The sequence below is a fragment of the Drosophila eugracilis genome, unplaced genomic scaffold, assembly GCF_018153835.1.
Source record: "Drosophila eugracilis isolate 14026-0451.02 unplaced genomic scaffold, ASM1815383v1 contig_47, whole genome shotgun sequence".
NCBI classification, from domain to species: Eukaryota; Metazoa; Arthropoda; class Insecta; order Diptera; family Drosophilidae; genus Drosophila; species Drosophila eugracilis.
In genome coordinates this window covers 1829455-1849244 of record NW_024573338.1, presented here as the reverse complement: position 1 = coordinate 1849244, position 19790 = coordinate 1829455, and the positions used below count along the sequence as shown (strand labels likewise).

The 19790-nt window shown below is 43.3% G+C and overlaps 1 protein-coding gene across 6 annotated transcripts in view; it reads right to left on the bottom strand.

Moving 5' to 3' along the window:
• LOC108109479 (kin of IRRE-like protein 1) overlaps positions 1–19790 on the bottom strand; it is a 109919-nt gene that overhangs the window by 17358 nt on the left and 72771 nt on the right. For 5 of the 6 annotated variants that reach the window (XM_017218007.2, XM_041819152.1, XM_041819154.1 and 2 more), the window contains exons 5-15: positions 19534–19677; positions 19078–19272; positions 18545–18693; positions 18236–18347; positions 18040–18160; positions 14423–14586; positions 12660–12818; positions 11200–11373; positions 10482–10595; positions 9188–9221; positions 7664–7901 (exon numbers count right to left, since the gene is read on the bottom strand). In XM_017218007.2, the coding sequence (XP_017073496.1) occupies positions 7664–7901; positions 9188–9221; positions 10482–10595; positions 11200–11373; positions 12660–12818; positions 14423–14586; positions 18040–18160; positions 18236–18347; positions 18545–18693; positions 19078–19272; positions 19534–19677 (1604 nt within the window). The remainder of the gene's footprint in view (positions 1–7663; positions 7902–9187; positions 9222–10481; positions 10596–11199; positions 11374–12659; positions 12819–14422; positions 14587–18039; positions 18161–18235; positions 18348–18544; positions 18694–19077; positions 19273–19533; positions 19678–19790) is intronic. The other variant, XM_017218005.2, reaches the window with a different exon arrangement.

Below are 19790 nucleotides of genomic sequence, written 5' to 3'. Positions count from 1 at the left end.
CATTGAGAGCGTAAACAACAAATGCAGAAGTATGCAAAAGATAATGGTATTTATTCTGGCCTGTCGGCTGATTTCAATCCGTCTGCTAGCTTTCTCAGCTCTGTGGTTAATTAAAACCCAAAGAAAACTTTTCGGATCAAATTGGTATACAGTACACAGCACACACACACACTCACATCGATACACGCTAATGGCACACGCATACAAGATACAAAATGCAAAAAACACACACATATACAAAATGTATTTTGTAAGTAGTAAACAAGTAGTAAAATCTGATGTATAAACCTTGAGCAATAAAAATAATCACGACTGGCAGGAAGCAAGGCAAAATTATAATAAAAAACAACACGAATAAGGCTTCAGACAGAGAGAGAGAGAGAGATTTATATAGAGAGTGAGTGAGAGAGAGAGTTGGTAAAACACACACAAAAATCAGGTTATAGCAATTCACATTCGTTGCGGTTACATTCTCAGTTTGGCTGAATTCCAGCTAAGACAAGAGAGCCAAATAAAAACAGAAGGAGGTAAAAATCAGAAAACAGAAACATAATGGCCAGAATGAAAAACCGAAAGAGATAAGGCAAAAACATGTTGCAGGTTGTTAATCAAACAAGCAGGCAGCAGACAAACATACACACACAGGGCAAGCTAACGTTGCATGTTGGACAAAATGAAAGTGTAAATATTTTCGACACGCGCGCGCCCAAAAGCAGGCAATAAAAACTTGATTATGGAACTCGCATTGCTTTCTCATATCGTATATATATCGCATGACTCTTGCTGCTAAACACTGTCATATACAAAAGTGTGTTGGACGGATACACAAACACAAGTACAAATACAAGTTTAAATTCAAATACGAATACAAATACGAACGGAAACGGAAATGGGAACAGAAACCGAAACAAAAATCGTAACCGAAAACTAAACCGAAATCGAAAACGAAAACAAAAACGAAAACTAAAACAAATCGAAACGAAAATGTTTGGGAACGTACGAGTAACTGGAATTGTTTTGAGTTGCACAAAATGCATCGAGCACAGACAGTTGGTTACTGGATTACAGCATTACAGCATTACTGGAGTACTGGATTACTGATTACTGGATTATTTGCTTTGATTTAATGCTTTACATGGTTCTTTGAGGGGCGGGCAAGGAAAAACATTCCGCTTGGTGTGGAGAGTATATAACTTTTGGTATTTTTTGTTTTGTTTTGTTTTTTTTTTTTTGGTTTTTTTTATATGTTTTTTGTTTTGAGTATTACAATATAGTTGTTGTTGCACCTTCGGGAAATCTCAATCTCATATCGAAAAGGAAAACTAATCGAATCGAATAAATTTTGGTAGTAGTATTTTGTAGTAGTAGTAGTAACATCATTAACATAAGTTATACATACATATACATAATGTAAACTAAATGAGCATTAGCATGTTAACGTAAAACATAATGAATGCGTTCAAGATCGATCACCTACACATACATACGCTGTATGTATCAATAGGTACTCTATAAATATATATATATATATATATATTCTTAACTTTGTGTGATGTAGAAAATGCTATATATATATATATATATATATCGTACTTAAGTAAACTCGGCCGGGGGCCGCTCATTTTAATGAATCGTTTTTTTTTTTGGTTTCCTTCTTCTTGCATTACTTAAACGTAAACAAACGTAAACACACGAACATAGGGCTTAGGCATTATATAAGTATATATATGTGTATAAGTATATAGAAATATATAGAAAGGTGGAAAAAATTCAAGTTGTACAAAATGCACGCTTGGCGGCAGTTCTTGTCCTGAACACAGGTTTTCAAATCGAGTAAGTGCTTTGTCTCGTTGTTTGGTAGCAGTAATTGTTTTTCGGTGTCTGTCCTCAGTCGGTAACTAAAAACTAGCTGAATTGACAGGCTTTCCCATACGATATGAATGAAACACAAGCTGGTGGAAGTCTTAGAGTAAGCCGTCTTCTGCTTAGATATGCAAAATTCTTCACCTATTTAGTTTAAAATGAGTATCTTTCAACCTAGACCTACACTATATCAGCAGGTTAACTAAAACACAAGCTAAGTTAAAACACACAAATCATACGTAATTAAGGTGAAAATCTATTATCAAAAAGATTTATGACCGAGCAAGCTGTTCACGTCAACGATCGCCGATAATGATTAAATACATATCTCACCATCGACATATCCACATTCCCACCTTAAAAGTCCACCTCCAGTCCAATCGCAACGCTACGTTGTCATCAAAGTATGTAATTTTAATTTGACTTTTATTAATTTATATGCTTCAGGAAGGGCGACAGATGCGATGGGAGGCGACTGTGCCGATAAGTTGATGGTCAGCCATAAAGCAGCCAATGAATTATTATTGTTGCGAGCGGGCAAACAGCCATTGAGGCGGCATCATGCATTAAGCCTGACCAACACAGATGCAAGCATATACACATGCAAATGGATGAGGACATGGGGTGAAGGAGAATGCGAGAGGTACGGGACAGAAACGTTGACAGGAGAACTTACACAGAGTCCTGGGCATGCATTATGCAGCAATTGCTGTTGTCAACTGACAATGCAGCGAAGGCAGCTGCCGCCTGCCAGTAAATTAAGCGGAAAAGTGTGTTGCGGCATATGAGGCGGTGGCAGGAGGCGTTGGAGTTGGGTGAGGTATTTCGATGGAGGGACTTTTGGGTGCCACGGGTGTTTTGGTTGGCACAAAAAAATAAGCCAGAACACACATACATACAGACCAATGCGATCTGGACGTTGGCTGGCAGTATTATTTGCTGCAGTCGGAAATAACTCAACCGCAAATGAGATAAATTGCGCGCACACAGATAATTGCATGGAGGCCCCCAGACGCCGTTGTGGCATGGAAATGAAATACATTGCACATACGCCGCGTTGCCTGCGTGTTTTTTTCCCCAGCCCTTTTGCAATTTTCATATGTGTGTATGTGTTCGTCGTCGTCGTCGTCCCAAAGCAATCGGCATGTTTGTGACTCTCCAGTGTGTGCGTGAGTTTCCCATTCCTTTTTTTTGGGCCGTTGTACAAATATTTATGTGGTTGTAAGCACACATACTCAGACACTCAGACGGACGTTTAATGAGAAAATATCGCGCATACGTACAGTACGCTCATTAAAGACGATCGCTGTTGGCACTCAACGGCGACTTGCTCGGCCATAGCTAGTTGTAGTTGTATATTAACTCAAAAGCAACCTCTTCAAATCAATTTCGGTTTCAGAAACATAATGGGTTTTCATAGCAAGCTTATTTTTCGGTTCGTTTAATCGAGTGGAAGCTCTGAGTGCTTGGTTTTTCCTCCCTTTTACAATTCCACAAACTTCAGGCAAGTTTCTTAGCCAGAACTTTCATTTAAATACGAGCGTAGATAGTTATGCATATAATTGTAGTTATGTACCTCTTTTTTGTAGTAACTTTTTGCACGAGTTTGATTTGCAAAATGGAAAACAAAAACTTTAAAAACTGGGCCGGCGATTAATTAAAGTTGAGTTTGAAGTACATTCGAAAAATTCGTAATTCTTATAGGATGCAGTATACATTTAGGGTTCGCTTACGTTCATATACACTCTTCTTTACGTTTACGTTTAGTTTTTCTTTATAGATAGATATACATACACATACATTTAGGAGAACGCTTAACATGGATGTTTAATTGATTTAACTATAAATTTGATTTATGCTGCTTCAATGTATGTGTGTCCTTTGCTAAGATTGTGACTAATAAATGTACGCTTTATCGTTATCCATATCTTTGTCAATTTTAATTGAATTGTTGCATTATTGTCGTAGTTTACGTTAATTTATCTCCTAACATAATCAAAGTGGATAAGCAAATCTCTTCTTCTATGCAAACGATTTAACTATCCCCTCATGTCTGATATGATACGAATAATTGGCTGATGGGCTGCTCCTCCTCCGATTCTCTTATTCTCCTTATATTCTCTGTTCATATATATATATTACATACTCTTTATCTGTACACACGAGTCCTAATCAGCGTAGAAGCAAATGTGCCAATTTGTAATTGTAATTTTTGGCAAGGCAAACAAATAGCAAACGAAAAAGAAACAACTAGCAATCCCCCTTCTTCGATCGATGGCATTCCGATTGGGCGCTAACATTCATATTCCAGGATGAAGCCCTCACCCTTGGACGTGGACCTCGAATGTTGCTGATGCGGCAGCAGCAGTGGGACAGCAGTGGTTGTTGTTGCTCCTGCTGCTGCTGTTGCTGCTGCCGGTCCACTGGACGATGATGTTGCTGCTGTCGCTGCGGCTGCTCTGCTTAAATTTACTTGTGACAACATTGCGGTTGCCGTTAATTTGCCATTGTAGGCGAGGGCGGGATTCATTGTGGGCGTGGCCCCGTGTCCGTAATAGTTCAGAGCTGAGGTAAGCGGCACGGATTGCTGTTGTTGTTGCTGCTGCTGCTGATGCTGCTTGCCACGACGATGTTGCTGCTGTTTGGCCATATAATCCGTGCTTGTATTTGCCGTGGCATTGCGCAACGTTATGAAGGTGTCGAAGTTGTCGGCGGTCGAGGAGGCGTTCGATGTGCTCGAGTTTCGGCGGTTGCCCAAATGTTGTTGCTGCACTTTGGGCGCGGTGGGTTGCAGGTTCAGATTGAGCTTTAGTTGCTGATGTTGCTGTTGCTGCTGTGACATTGATGAGTTCGATGATGAGGAGTTGGACAACGAGGAGGAGTTAACCGAATGCGCGGGCGGGTGTTGCTGTTGATTCGCATAGTATTTGCGCAAATTCTCTAGCATATAGCGATTGTTTGCATTTCCGGGTAAGCTCCCTGGGACCGATGTTGCTGCTGCTGCTGATGTAGTTGCCGTTACTGTTCCTGCTGTTGCTCCCCCTAATGCCGCTGGCTCTGGATGCGGCTGATGGAACTGTGGACCTGCGGCTGAAATCGGCATCGTTATCTGCTGCTTGCTGCTGGTGGCATACAAAACATCGCCGCTTTGTCCCGGCAGAGCCAAATTGATGACACTGCCTGTTGCAGCTGGCATTGCTGTGGTTGCTGCTCCTGCAGTCGGGATTGCTGCGTGCTGTCGCTCCATCTCGAGTCCATGGTTCCTTGTCCTGCCCTTTGCCCTGGTCTGGCCCGACTGATAGCTGCGGGCGTAATGGGCCTCCATGAGGTCCGCCCGTCGTTGTCTGGTCGCATCCGGCTGTTCTCCACCTTCTCCGGTACTCCTGCCGAATCCATAGAATTCACCCCGTGGATAATGCGCCGAGTTCGTAGCCCTTTCGTAGTTTCGGCCTCTTTGTCGCTGGAAGTGCTCCAGGTAGCTTTCGCCGCCACCCCCGACTCTTTCGCCTACCAGGAGATTCTGTTCCTCCAATCCGACATCATCGCCCACCTCCTGGCGCTGCAAATGCTGATTGAGGGACTGGTAGAATGTGCTCTCGGCCAGATTCTCATTATAGGATGTCGCACTCGCCGGCTGATGCCAATCAGCGTCTTCGCATTCGTTCACGCTGACACGAATGCGTATGTCGCGGGCCATATAATCCGGCCTGCCACCAGCCGCCTCACCCTCCCCACCCAATCCTTCTGCCACCTCTTCAATCTCGTCCTCGTCCTCATCGTCGTCGTAAAAGAATCTCGCTGATTTGGCGCTTTCCGCCAGCAGCAAGTCCTCGCTCTCCTCCAATGCCAGAGCATAGCTCGTTAGGTTGTCAAAGTAGTATTCGCACATTTTGTCCGGGTGCTCGTAGCGCAGTTTAAAGTCCTTGGCATCGTCCTCTGGTTCTTGTCTATTAGTTGTGGGTCCACTGAACACCGAGGCATAGTCGGAACTGCTCATCGAGTCCGAGTGGAGGGCGGAGCTTCTTACCTTCGACTTGGATGCAATGGGTAGGGTTCCAAGATTCTCATAATTAGCACCATAGTTGGCCGCCTGCGACTGACTCCTTTTGTGTTTGGGCCGACGAGGAGTTTCTGGGGCAGGATCAGGCTGCTTGGCTAGAGCTCTTCGTTGGGCTCCACTCACTCGACCCACAGAGTGCGCCGACTGTTTGGTGGTGCTCAGTTGGTGATCAAAGTTCTGCTCCAAATAGGCATCCAAATAGTGCAGGTTCTTGCTAAGATCAATCTCTGATTTGTAGCTCTTGTAGATGGTGGCCTGTTTGCATCGAGATTCATAGCTTGAGATGTGCGCCCGATCACTGATGAAGCGAAAGCTCTCATCCTTGGCCAGGGTGTGAAAGCCACTGAACTCGGAACCGCCCATGGATCCTCCTTCTCCAGAGCTCGTCTTGAAGTTCCGGCACTTTTCGCGTATCTTCTGGATACCCTGCCGTGTCTTGGCCTGCAGTCGTTCGAAGTAGTTGGCTTTGGTCACCGGCGAAGTGGAATGGTTTAGTCTTGGATGGTAGGCAGTGGTGTGCTGGATGTCATATCCGCCACCTCCGGATGCCCTCATGCTCTGGATGCTATGCGTCCTGTTGGGATAACTAAGCTTGAGTTTGGGCAGAGAGGGTGGATCTTCGGTTGTTCCTCGTTGGTGCAGCTTCCGCAGTGAGAGTTGCTTAAAAATCGCTTTCGATCGCTTGGGCTTTCCACTGGAGGTATTCGTCCTTCTGCCTAACAAATCTCCAGGATCATTGTCAAAGTCCTGCCTCTCGAAGCGCCGCACTGGCACACCGTGCAGATAGTGATGTTCCGAGGGAGGATTCTGATTCCTACTGGACTCGAAAAGTCTTCGTAAGCCCCTAGTCTGTCTTTGTGGCCTGGAATTCCTGGCATTCCCTGCATTTCTCAGTCGCGTGTTAACGCTTAATGTAAGGATCTCATCGTCGTGGAATATAGAGAAGGGATTCGTGATCACCGTGGAGCTATCTCCCGTCTGATTGGTGGAGGGGCTCATCAGGTTGCTTACGGATCTAGTCTTAAGGTTAACGCTACTCCTAGGCCTACTTATGGCTACTTCCTGCTGCTTACTCTCTAGTACAACTACAACTTTGGCTTCACTGTGCTGCTGGTGTGGTAACAACTGCAGTCCACTAACTTGACCCAGATCCGTTTCGGAACGGGAGCGGGCTGAAGGCGGGACCACCATACCCTTTCGCCGCAGCTCCTTCAAGGAGTTGCTCTGCTTGCGGAAGCGATAGAACGGATTGTTAATGCTCAGCTTCTGCAGCAACACCTGGGTTTCCTCAGGGGTTAAAGGACCCACTGGCAAGGGATCCACCGGGTCCTGCTGCTCCACACTCGTCACGTTCAGGTGGAGCAACTTGGGCACTGTGGGTGGCTTTATCTCCCTATTCATATTGTTCTCCAGATCCCGCTTGCTACTCTTGCTGCTAGTCAGCGAACTATTACCCTCACTGTTGCTACTGTCGCTGGTTTTGGCCACCTCTGAGGTGTTGTTATTATCGCTATTGGTCAGGGCAGTAGTCGATGTGGAACTAATTTTGTGGTTGTTATTATTGTGGCTTACGTTACTGTCATCAAGTCGCTGTTCGTTCGGTGTTGTGTGTTCGTTTGTAAGTTCGTGTTGCTGTTGTTGTTGTTGTTGTTGCGTTAGCTGTTCGTTGGATTCGCTAGTGGTATCAATTGCCTGCTAGACCCTAGTGGGCGGTTGTAATATCATTGCAGCCATGCGTACCTTCATTGCCTCCGGCGATCCATGTCCCGGGTACTGTTGCTGCGGATGTTGGGATGCGGCATGTAGAGCCGCTGCTGCTGCTGCTGCTGCGTGTTGCTGTTGTTGCTGCTGCTGCTGCTGTTGTTGCTGTTGCTGCTGCTGCTGTTGGTGATGATGGAAGCCCGCCGGCGTGGTGTAAATCGAATCACCTTGAGGGCCACTCGTGCTATCCGAGCGTGATTTCAAATCAGCTTTCTCGCTGCGGGCAAAACAGGAAAAGAGAAGAGGAGACCAAATCGTTATCGAAAATTGTTTGCCCAAGTGACAATTGTGTGGGTGGTGGTTAAGTGGTTGGGTGGCTCTTTGCCTTCTATCGCTGATTGGCAAATTGTATCCCTCACGCATATCTGAATATCTATTTAGTTTTTGTCGTCGCCTTGCCTTGCCTTGCCTTAGGCTTTTGTTTACTTGGGGTTTAGGAAATTAGATATTCCCCTTTGCCTACGCAACAGAAATTTACTCTAGAGACGGGGCCAGAAATTCAGCCTACAAAATGAATTTTATGGAAATTGTAGTCAAAGTGTACTTGGAACGGAAATTCTAAATCCATTTCCGTTCTATTTTTCATATTGATCCATTTGAACTGCCATGTATATAGTTTGACAAACAAAATGTAGTAATTTTAAACTCCTAAACAAGAGGAGCACAGGACGGAGAGCGCTGAATGGCCAAATAACCTCTCATAACTCATACTTTGGGGTTGGGGTTGCACCAGCATCCTGCAACCAACAACAATGAGCGATAGGTTCCCTTTTGTTTCTATTTGTTATTGGAAAACAAAAAATTATTCATATACCCTTTGGAATGTGAGAGGTATAAAGAATATTTAAGGTTTATATAAGGTCTATAAGTTCTGGCTAAAAAGTATTTTCATTTATTCCTAACATTTTCATTGGATACCTTTTGGTACTAGGAAACCTATGAAATGGAACAATCAAAATCTGTTTTCATTTAAAATCGAGTATAAAATTGTTTCTTTTGTGGCAACAATTAAAATTTGATTCAACAAAAACTCTTATTTTTATCAAATCTGCTTTCCTAAAAACTAATCCCCTCCCAAGTGGCTGACTTTTTACACTTCGCGTGAGGGTATTTCAGCATTGTTTTTGGCCCAACAGAAATGCTCGTTCGTCGGTGCATATATTGAATATATGAAAAATGTATAATATTTTATGTCCCCCCACACACACACATACACTCGCACTCATGCATGTGGAAAACATTTTTCATTGTTCCAATGCTGTACGTGTGCTTTTGTATTTGTGTATGAGCGAGGTCCTGTATTCGGCCAGTAGGGGCGCATAAATTGGCACGCCAGCGCCACCTGTTGGCTGCAGGATGCGGCTGCATAAAAATATATCAAAATGGTCATTTATCTATGGCCCCTCTCTGAAGGTATATGTGTATGTGTGCCAATTTAAGAGTGTGTGTGTGTGTGTATAGAGGGGTAGGGAAAGGGTGTGTACGTATTACGCTTCAACTTACCTGTCTTTATCCGATGATTTATAGCCCGTGGAACCTGTGCCATCCGAGAAGAGAAAGGAAGAAAAGGGAGAAAGCGGGGAAGTTTCATATTAGAGTTTGCAATATTCAGGAATATAAATTCCACCCATTATTCCGTGAAGGGTGTGGTTCTGTCTGGTTGCAAAATAGTAGAAATTAGCTGTGAAAATACCGCTGGCAATTTACAAACAGACAGCCAGACAGATGGATATATATATATATATGGATTATTTTTTATCTGAAATTCGCCCTTGGAGCCGTGATAAATGAGCCAAGGACTTATTGATTGTGAGGAACGTGTAAATTCCTCAGAGGAGGTGTTTTGCAAATTTTGATGGATATCGAAGGGGTGAAGGCTCCTTAGCCGAAGATATATACGAGTATGGTATCAGGTCGCACTTGAGAGATCTGTCAAACGGCATTTGACAACTGGAAGGCAGCTGCAGCAGTCAGTCAGTCAGCCAGTCAAATTGACAGCTTGATTGACAACTGAGAAATTGCGATTAGGTGGCTGGGGCTTATCCTGAAAAGTGTTTACAGATCATGGGGGATGTGAGTTTCCTTGGATTGGCTCAAATGTCCTTCAGCAATGGCAAAGTTTTCGCTACTCTTGCTAGTCCTGCTCCTTTTTGCAAATTGTTTTACAATTGTAAAAAGTTTCAACGCTTTTTGTCTGCGTTTTGATTTCTAATTAGGCAGCGCACTCTGGCTTAAAGCCATTTTTCCTTAGCACGCAAAAGAACAGATGAAAATGTTGGCGGAGTTAACAAAAAGCTGGCTCGAAACCCTTAACCCTTTTGTGTACTTAGGGGGTGGTGGAGGGGCAAACAGGAAACGGAGACTGACCGCAGGCGTTGGACGCTAATGAATATTTTATGAGATTTATTTGAGTTTCGAGTTTCAAGGAGAATAGGAAAAAAGGCGCAAAAAAAAATATATAAAAACGAGAACCAACACAACACACACAAAGCGCCAAAGAGACGCATCCATCCTGGCAGCCATTTTTTCCGCCATGACCGCGTCCTTCTCGCATTTCAATGCTTTGTGAGCTGGCAAGTTTTTGTGTTTTTGCAATTAGTGTGACAGCGGCCTTGGGCAGGATGGTGGGTGGTGGTTGGTTGGTTGGTGTAACAGGCGCCATAATCAAGGAGGAAGTTTTAATTGTCGCGGCCTTGACGGCACTCTGGCTGTGCAATTAATACGGGCCCGATGATTGTTCGGTACTCGTTCCATCTTTTTCGGGGAATCGCAAGTCCCATTCCCCATTTCAACTTACCCTTAAAGCAGCATCTCTTGCTCTTGATCGCATAGATACAGAGGCAAATCAGCAAAAGGATAGCGGCCATGCATCCCCCGGCCACGCCCATCAGATAGCTCATCTCGTAGGGTTCTGTCCGGAAATTCCATACGGTTGACGGATACAAGGATATTCGTATTCGATGTGGCGGTGATGGTGACGTTGATTATGCAAGCATTAAGGGAATTTTCATTTTCATATGCAGAAGATATATATGTATATATATTTTATGCAATTCATGTATTGCACGTGCGATTGATTTTAATTAAAATCATTGGGAAGTGATGCAAGGAATAAGGGTAATGTTTAATGAGTTCTCTTATCAGTTTGAATTTTAAACTAAGGCCAACTAAATACCTAGTATTAGTATTATTAATTAATATTTTGGCTAGTTAATCTACCTCGTTTCGTCTCAAAAGTATAATTTAGGTCAACTTTTAGTTACATATTATGTTTTTAGTTTAAAAACGTAATATGATTGTGTAAGAAAACCCTGCAAATATCAATCTCAGATAATAATAGGTATTTAAAATGAATTTCCTATTTAAACTATTGATCCAAAACTAATTAGTTGTTATTGCAAGTGACGTGCATATGTGTAAAGTGCAAATTAGTTCAACTTAAACATATAATTAGTTGTTACTTGGGGAAAATTCGGGGTTCTGGGCTAAAGAAAATCAAAGAAAAGTCTATGCACCTGCAAACGTACCCTCCACAATCAGGTGTATGGCATGACGATCGGTGCCCCGCTCGTTCTCCACCACCAAGTAGTAGGGCCTTGAGTCGTGCTCATCCGCATGAAGGATGTGCAGGGTGGACAGGTAGCAGTCCTCACGAGTGTCCGGCTGCATGTCATCGGCCCGGAAGCGATCTATAGAGTTAGACAAAAAAAAAAAAAAAGGAAATAGAACAGAAGAGTCCTTGTTAGCCAAATGCGAATTGGCTTTCGTGGGCTAAATAATTGCACTAGAATTGCACACAATTTGTCGGCGGCCGACATTAATCATTCGATTCGATGGGCTAACTAGCATTGGACGTGGAAAAAGGTCAGGAGTGAAAGGGGGAGGGGCGAAACGGATTGGTCGGGAATGCGCTCCGTTTGATTTGTGTCAGTGGCAGTGAAAGCACGCAGGATTACACGCACGAAGGACGACCAAGGATGGACACGGGCAGACAAGCTGAAAATGAAGAATAATGCGACCCACAGACCCAAGACCAGTGTTGCCAATTTAGCTTTTATCGGGATTATATATATACATCTAGACTTGGTAATCAATATAACTTTTTTGTAGTGAATATTCTGAACTATTTATAAGCTTTGACTAACCATATTAAAGTTATTAATGTTTGGTTTTCAAAAGGTTTCTTAGGAATAATATTTTATTTCTTCATTTTTTTTTACAATTTTTTTACTCAACTGCTTAACTTTCAAAAATAAACGTTCAAAGTTAATATAAATCATTAAAAGGTTAAGTTATTATATCATTTAAGATAAATCTGCAAGCTCTCTACTAATTACTTGTAATTTAATTTTCCAATTTTCAGTTAAGTCAGGTAATCAATAACCGGCAACAATGGCCAACACTGGCTGGCTAGGATGCAGTTCAAGTTCATGGAGAGTAGGGGAGAAAACAACGCTGCAGCTGCATCTGCTGGCGGATGTTCATCCCGAAAGAGTTTCAGCTGGAAAATGAGCTTGGTTGTGAATCAGGTTGTGTGTGTTGCCTGTCTGTTGAAGCTCGGATTACCGGCGGCTGACAGGCGTGGGAAGTCTGCCCGAGGCACCCAATTCTCACCCTTTCTACCCTCCTGGTCCCCTCCCCACCATATCCAGCATCGGACATGACACTGCCAGTTTCTTGTCCGACTCTGACTCCGCTCGGTCATGTAATTTGTCTTGATTTGCGGAACAGCCCAACAACTCGCGATTGTAGGAATGTTCATAGCCGAACCCTTTTTGCGGGAATAGTTAATCTAATGAGCCCTCGAGCGGAGCCAGAGTCAGAGCCATCGTTGTGCATCCTGTGTAAAGCGGCGCTAATTGAATTCCGAGTAGGCAAAACTAAGTCCAGCGCCTAATTGCATTACCATTAGCGGACCAATGGGGCGGATGGTTAAGCGCTGAGCGGTAAATGCCTATCAAACAAGTATACGCACCGATGCCCGAGCCAGCCTCCAGACGCAGAGATCCCCATTCCCAGGCGACGCGTTGTGGCCGCGGATCCGCACAGACGACCATTGTCAAACTGGCTGCCTCTCCACGTTTCACCGAGACGGTATGCAAGGATGGATGCAGTCGCAGCACCTGCGGGGCACCTGCAAGGACAACGGAAACAAGGTGAAAAATGCATAAAGGAGTCGCGTTTAGTCCGGGCCAGATGACTTTTTAATTGAGTTGAGTGCGGCGCAACGCATTCGCCCAGCCGCACTGCCGAAGATAATTATATAGAGTGGTTGAAGGGTGCAGTTCAACCACCTAACTTGGTAATTTCAAAGGCTTTAAGGGGGTTACATTATGTTGAACTTAAAGGCAAATTAGTTTCTCAGATATATTTTTTAATTAGGTAATAATCAAAGTATTTATTTTACGTAATCAGGAAATGGAATATTGAACCTTTAAATAGAATAAAGATGTTGTTAACAGTTTTAAGTGAGATAAAACTAACAGAAAAGTAACTTTTAAATTCATTTAAGAAGGAAAATGATTTTCAATTTATGTATTATTTGAGTTTATCAGGGATTATCCTTTACATTTTTATAAAAATGTTAATCAGCGGAGATACAAAATTACGTGCCCGAGAGAAATTATGGCCAAACAATGAGAAATTGCTGATTATCCCACTTTTTTTTGACACTTTGGCACGTTGTCCTACTTAGTTAGTTTGTTAGTTAGTTACTTGACACCAACACACACACACATACATAGTCCTGAATATGTATAGATGTGGTGGTGAGGAGTTTTTTTTCATGTGCATGTTTATTTTTGTGCACATTTTTTGTTCCCGGCTCTGCTAAATTGCTCGTGTCCTTGGTTGGTCATAAATTATGTACGTGCTGTGGTATTCAGCACTAAATTTAAATATTTCTTGCTGCTCTTTTTTTTTAGAGTTCTTTCTCTTTCTCTTTCTGTTTTTTTTTCTGTTCGTTCTCCTAGTTTGCTGTCCAGTTTTTCGCCCTCGGCAGTTGCAGCTCCATTTTTTTGTTCCGCTGGCGCTGCGGTCATAAGTTCATTTTGATTTTGTGTTACGTTTTTGGTTTAGTCCGTTGCCGTCCAGTTGCAAGTTGCCAGCCACCGCGAAATTGTACGGTTGTATGGCAGAAGGGGAGAATTTAAGGGGAAAGCGGGCGGGAAAGCGACGAGGAGGTGGCAACGCAAGCGCTTAAAATGTTTTGCAGGCGCTTTCCGGCTACAGCTTTTAATGGAGTTTTGTTAGTTGTTTTAAGTGTGCATTAGTTGCACGGCAGCCTCGCGAAGGGAGTGGGACTTAAATGAGTAGCCCGAGGAGGAATACGTTTTGGGTTTCTTTCTTTCATTTTTTTTTTTTTTTTGTATTCGTCCGGTTGTGTTGTCACCTTCTCTGTGGCTTTGCTGGTCATCTCCATGACACTGGTTTCCATTCCAGTCCGGGACTAAAATTGACATCGAAAAAAGCCGAGAGAGAGAGAGAGCCGGGATGCAGATTTATGACCACAAACATGGACCGTTCCTTAACCCGTGATACACTTTTCGGTTGGGTCGGTTGGCAAATGCTTTTGGCAGTGCTTCGCTGGCTGCTCTATTCTAAAGGATTCGGTGCGTGTCAGGTGGAGAAAAACATGGAAGTTGCGGGCCTGTCCGGTGTTGTCGTCATATTTTGTGGCATTGCGGTTTTTATGGCCACACCATACAGCAGATACAAGCTCTGCAGATAGGGACTTACCCACAACTTGCAGCGACACCGGATCGGATATGGCCACCCGTTCCTGGCCATTGATATAGCTGGTCGCCCGGCACTCGTACTCGCCTTGGTACTCATAGGTGACGTTGTCGATAACCAATCTGGATTCAGAACCGCGCTCAACGTACTTGGATCCATGGGCCATTCTGTAAGGAAAATGGGGAAATTCTACAATGAAAAGGATAATACAAAAATCTTACGCTAAAGTTGAAGGATTAAACTAATTTAAGCTGCGATTGCACATACTAAACTCTCACAAACACAATTTGTAATACATAAATCCAAGAAATAGTCGATATACAGATAGAAATAGCCAGTTCGCGTAGCAATTGATTATGATTATGCGGAACTAATATACGGATTCCATCTGGTCACGGACTCTGGCATGGTGCATACTTTGCAGCTCGCTCTTTGAGCAGCTCCCAGTCGGACAAAATGAAACTGATGCATGCAGCAGAGGCCACATTCCTCCTCCATCCGGAGTCAGGATCCCCTCGCCTTTTCCCATGTGTCCTCCGCTGCTTGCAGCAGCAATCCTTGCTTGGCAATATTGAAAATTGCGTATGCGTATGAGTTATTTTTCGGTGCAGGCAGGCAAGCCCCGACTCGCAGTCAGACTCACACAGACGAGTGGGCCAAAGAGCTGGCTCACAGAAATATTTGATACATTTTTAATATGAGAAATGCCTTTCAAGCTGCGAAATGCTCTGGGCCCACAGATTCTTTTGAGGGAGCCGCAAAAAGCAGCAATAAGAGAGAGAAAAAAAAAACCGAAACAGAAATCGCTTCAACCAATATATTCGATGGTGCTTTAAGTGGTAGCAAGGATCTTTAAGGAGGGTCCTTGGCAGACCAGCAATTAAAAGCAATAAATTAGAAAGCCATTCAAATGCAAATCTCCAAAGTCGAAAAAGTTTGGCAAGCACTCTTCTTTTCGTTGCCATTTCTTGCAAGTCCAGAGAGACTGAGGGCGAGCGAAGAAATCACGTAAATCAAAGTGACAGGACTTCGTGTCCTGTGTCGTGTCCTTGGATACCTCATTTGCAAGGCGTAACCGTCCAACGACTGCACTTGCAGCCCAAACGAAAGACACCACCTGGGTGGGAGATTAAGGAGCTCTCCCGAGCATACGTCGCCTTTCCTGTCAGCGGCTCACTTCGTGGCATTGATTTATTACCCACCAGTTCCAAATGGGCGACTCCCGCTGTTTACCCAACACGGCACGCGCCATTTAATTCGTTGGGTGGCAGCAGTGGGCGGCCAGTGGGTGGCCATGGTGGGTGTGTTTGGAGAACATGCGTGGAAATTAGTTTTCAACAATTGACATTTAATTTCTGATAAACACGCGCGCATTCGCTTCATTAAGTCAACACGTCAATGTGTTGCATGTGGCATTCGTTATTAGATGGCGACACCTTCGCATAACAACCACCCATCCCCCGTATCATATCTTATATGCCACAATATATATATATATATGTCCGCCCGATCACGATCTGGCTTAGATGTGTATGTTTTATGTTGGCCCGATTGTCTGGGGGCAAGTGCAAACAAATGGAATCACAAAAATCACGTACTTACGTGGCAGCGTTAGAAGAGCACCAAGGCCAGAAGGAGACAGAATGATGCCACAGAGAGAGATAGAGCTATAGACAGTCATATGCATGAGGAGTGTTTCGATTTTTCTACTGAATTCGCCTGCTTTGCATACTAATATACGTCGGCATCAGCAACCAAAGGAGAAACGGAAGGAGCCTAATCCTGCAGGCATTTCACTTGCAGTCCCTCTGACCTTACAGTCAGGATAGGCTTTAAACCTAAAAGTTGATCTCAAAAACCGTACAGCTAAAAGAATCACTGTTTTGCTTAGCCCTATTAATTTGGGCCTGAAGGGACAAAATCAATTTTCAGCCTATTTTCGCATTTTCACCAAATTTTGCTAAAAATTTCCAAATATTCACTTTTTAAGGCTGGTATGCAGTTTTACTAGAATCTCAATTACTAGCTGAACTATAACACTCCATATTTAAACCACTTTTGGTTAAAATATTGACATTTTTTGGAGCAATATTAGGATTAAGATTTTTAACCAAATCGATTTAACAATCGATAACGATTTTTTTTAGGCTTTTAGGCTTTAAAATGGTCAAATCAAGACATTCAGCTCTAAGAGCGATTGTTTTCTGAAGCTAACGACCAGTACTAGGAACCCTATTAATTTGGGGCTGATGGGGCAAAATCCATTTTTTGCCACTTTTGGCATTTTTGATAAGGGGTACCATCATCATTTTTTGCAAAAAATTACAATAATTTGACATTTTAAACTGTGAATACAGTTCGAATTGGAATTTAATTTCGAGTTTAACGAGGTATTCCATTCCATATTCGGACCATTATTGGCTTCGTTATGGCTATAATTCTGAGACCTCGTAGAGAAAATCTGAGGTAACCAATTTTTACATTTTCGATCATCAAATTAAAGATGCCCAAAGATGTTCTTTTTTAACTTTGAATGCAGATCTGTTAAGAATTACAATTCAAGATCAGCGAGGTAAGACATTTTATATTCGGACTAATATTGACTTAGTTATGGCAAAAATACTTTGATTTGAGGGGAAAATCGTCACTAATCAAATTATGCATTATTGAAAGGGTGTCAAAATCATTTTCTTTGAGAAAAATTAGTATGAATTGCAGATCCATTAGAATTAAGAAACCAAAAAAAATGACTGTTTTTGGTAAAAATAAGATGGTAAGAAAGACGTATTTTTAATATTTTGCTTAAGTCGGGTGTAACTGGAGGATTAAATTACACGGTACTAAAGCTGCATTATGTCAAGAAGCAGCAGTTCTTTCGTGTTGTTTTCCCTTGGTTCAGGCAATTTCCGCTGAGTAGCTAATTAAAATTACGCAAAATATCATCAGCACTGAAGGGAACGGGCGTGGTGCCTTCCAAAAGGGAAATGTGCAACAGGAAACGGGCTCACGTAAGAGGGAAACGGTGTTCCTAAGGGCACAAAGCAGCCTTAAAAAAGCCAACTCAAGGAGTTGGTATGCTAAATTTAACTAATTATTGCATAACATTGCAGGCATTTTTACATCATCTTCATCTTAGAGGCGGGACAAATATTGCGCATACGCAGAATGAACCAAGTTTAATTAGCGCTACCATTCAGCCGACTACAATAACTGGTTTTAAGACCAGTAAAGTTCAAAAGCCAGCCACACATTTAAAGCAAGACCATTAAAGTTTCTAACTGAAACGGGAAGAGCCCCCAAAAGTATGCAACGCACACTGCCGAAGAACTCAATGTTATGCACATAGAGAAAAGTTGATTTCTTAGAAGTTTATTCGGGCTTAACAATCAAGCAAGAAAATAATATTTAGCCCGCTTTCTATGCATAATTAATTCTTGGAACTCAAGTACTCATTTAGCAAGGTAATGAGCAGATTTTTGCTTTCTCTACCACTAATGAAGACATAGAAGAAAGACTTCCTATTCCTTGGAAATACTTTTATGCTTTGGGTAATTAGCTAAACCCAAAATATCCCACATATCGACTTGATTCCCAGTGTATAGATATGTCGATAGACTTACCTCTGTACCCATTTAAAGGATGGCAGGGGATTACCATCAGCCAGGCACTCAAAGGCGGCAGGACTAAAAAGCGGGGCGGTGGTGAGTCGATCCGGACCAGCTGAAATAATTTTGGGAGGATCTGGAGGGAGAGAGTGGTCGTGATAAAACAGAGTTGGGTGAAAACTTTGTCCAAGGTAAATAGTAAGATACGTACATTTCACATCCAACTGCACCGACAGCTGCTCAGAGGTGCCCACCGAGTTCTGAGCCTGGCAGGTGTACAATCCGGCATCGCGACGTCCGACGGGACGCAATTGCAGAGTTTCCTGTGGCGGCAAAAGGAGTTATGGAGCCAAAGGAGCCAAGGCACCAAGGAGAAGAAGGAGGAGGAAGAGTGGATCAGCAGGCAATTTAATACAATTACAAATTTCTGCTACACTTCAGATAAATACCCAGCGAAGGGATCTAGCTGGAGCAATTTGGGAACAACATAAACAAGATGGTTGCCTGCAACTAAGCTCACCTGCAAGCTGGCTATCTCAGAGCGACCTGCCCGCCGCCAGACGATGCTAGCTGGCGGATTGGCATCGGCCACGCAGCGCAGGACCAGGGCATCCTTGTCCTCCTCCAAGTCGATTTCCGGCGAGCCAATTAGACGGATGCTCGGCGCGTCTGTGAGAAAACAGAAATAGTAACAGAAACGGAGATGGCGACGGAGACGTTCAACTTGGTTAAGCAAAACAAAAACAGCAATAGAAAACTACAGAAACAGCAATGGCAGCCGAGCAAAACAGAGTCAACAAGCCGGGCAAGTCCTGCTCCTGGCCACGTCCTTTGGGACAAGTCAACTCTTGAATTGCTCAGCAAAACAGGAAATTACAGCAAATTGTTGTTAATTTAATTGTTACAGCTTTCTCTCTGTCTCCGATTTGGATTTGGGTTTAGCTTTAGCTTTCTATTGCTTCTTTTGTTTCTGTGTGTGTGTGTGTTTAGTTGGCCCGGACTTTAAGCCAAATCAAATGACGATAGTTTGCCTATCGTTATCACAGCACTCACATTTCACGTCCAACCGGGCCTCCACCACCACCGATTTGGCCGTGTAGGACTCATGGTAGGCGGCACACCGCAGGATATCTCCGTGACGTTCCCGCATCGCCGACACCTGCACCACCGAGGTGGCCGACCAGGTGCGTGGATTATCCGGCTCGGTGGCATTCATTTGCGGGTGGATGGGTGATATCTCCTGGTCGCCTGGAGGGGGGAGACAGCAACAAATGGGAATTAATTAACATTAACAACTACCATTGCAAAACACCGGCAAAAGTGGTTATGGGATTTTTAGCACTCAGAAAAATAACATTTTTTTTTTTAAATATTTCCGAATTATAACTTTATAATTTAAGATCACGATTTGTGGCGATTATAACTATAATTTTTCTAGGCACGTAATCACTTTTCCGTATTTAAAGTACAAACATTTTGTTTCTGTGTACCCAGAAGGAATGCACTTACCCAAAAACCATTTGAGAGTGGCTGGCGGATTGCCGTAATGCGAGACGCACTTGACCGTCGCCAGAGCACCGGCGTCTGCAGTGATGTTGTGTCCTGGCGGCACGTGTACCGCCTCATATTCGAGTCTCGGCCGCTGTGGCGCCACTGCAAACAGAAGGGGAATGTCCTTAACAATTAAGTCTCGAGGATTCAGGAGGTGAATTAAGGGACACTTTGCATGCGCTCTGTGGAGCTGTACCCCATCAATCGATTCCAGA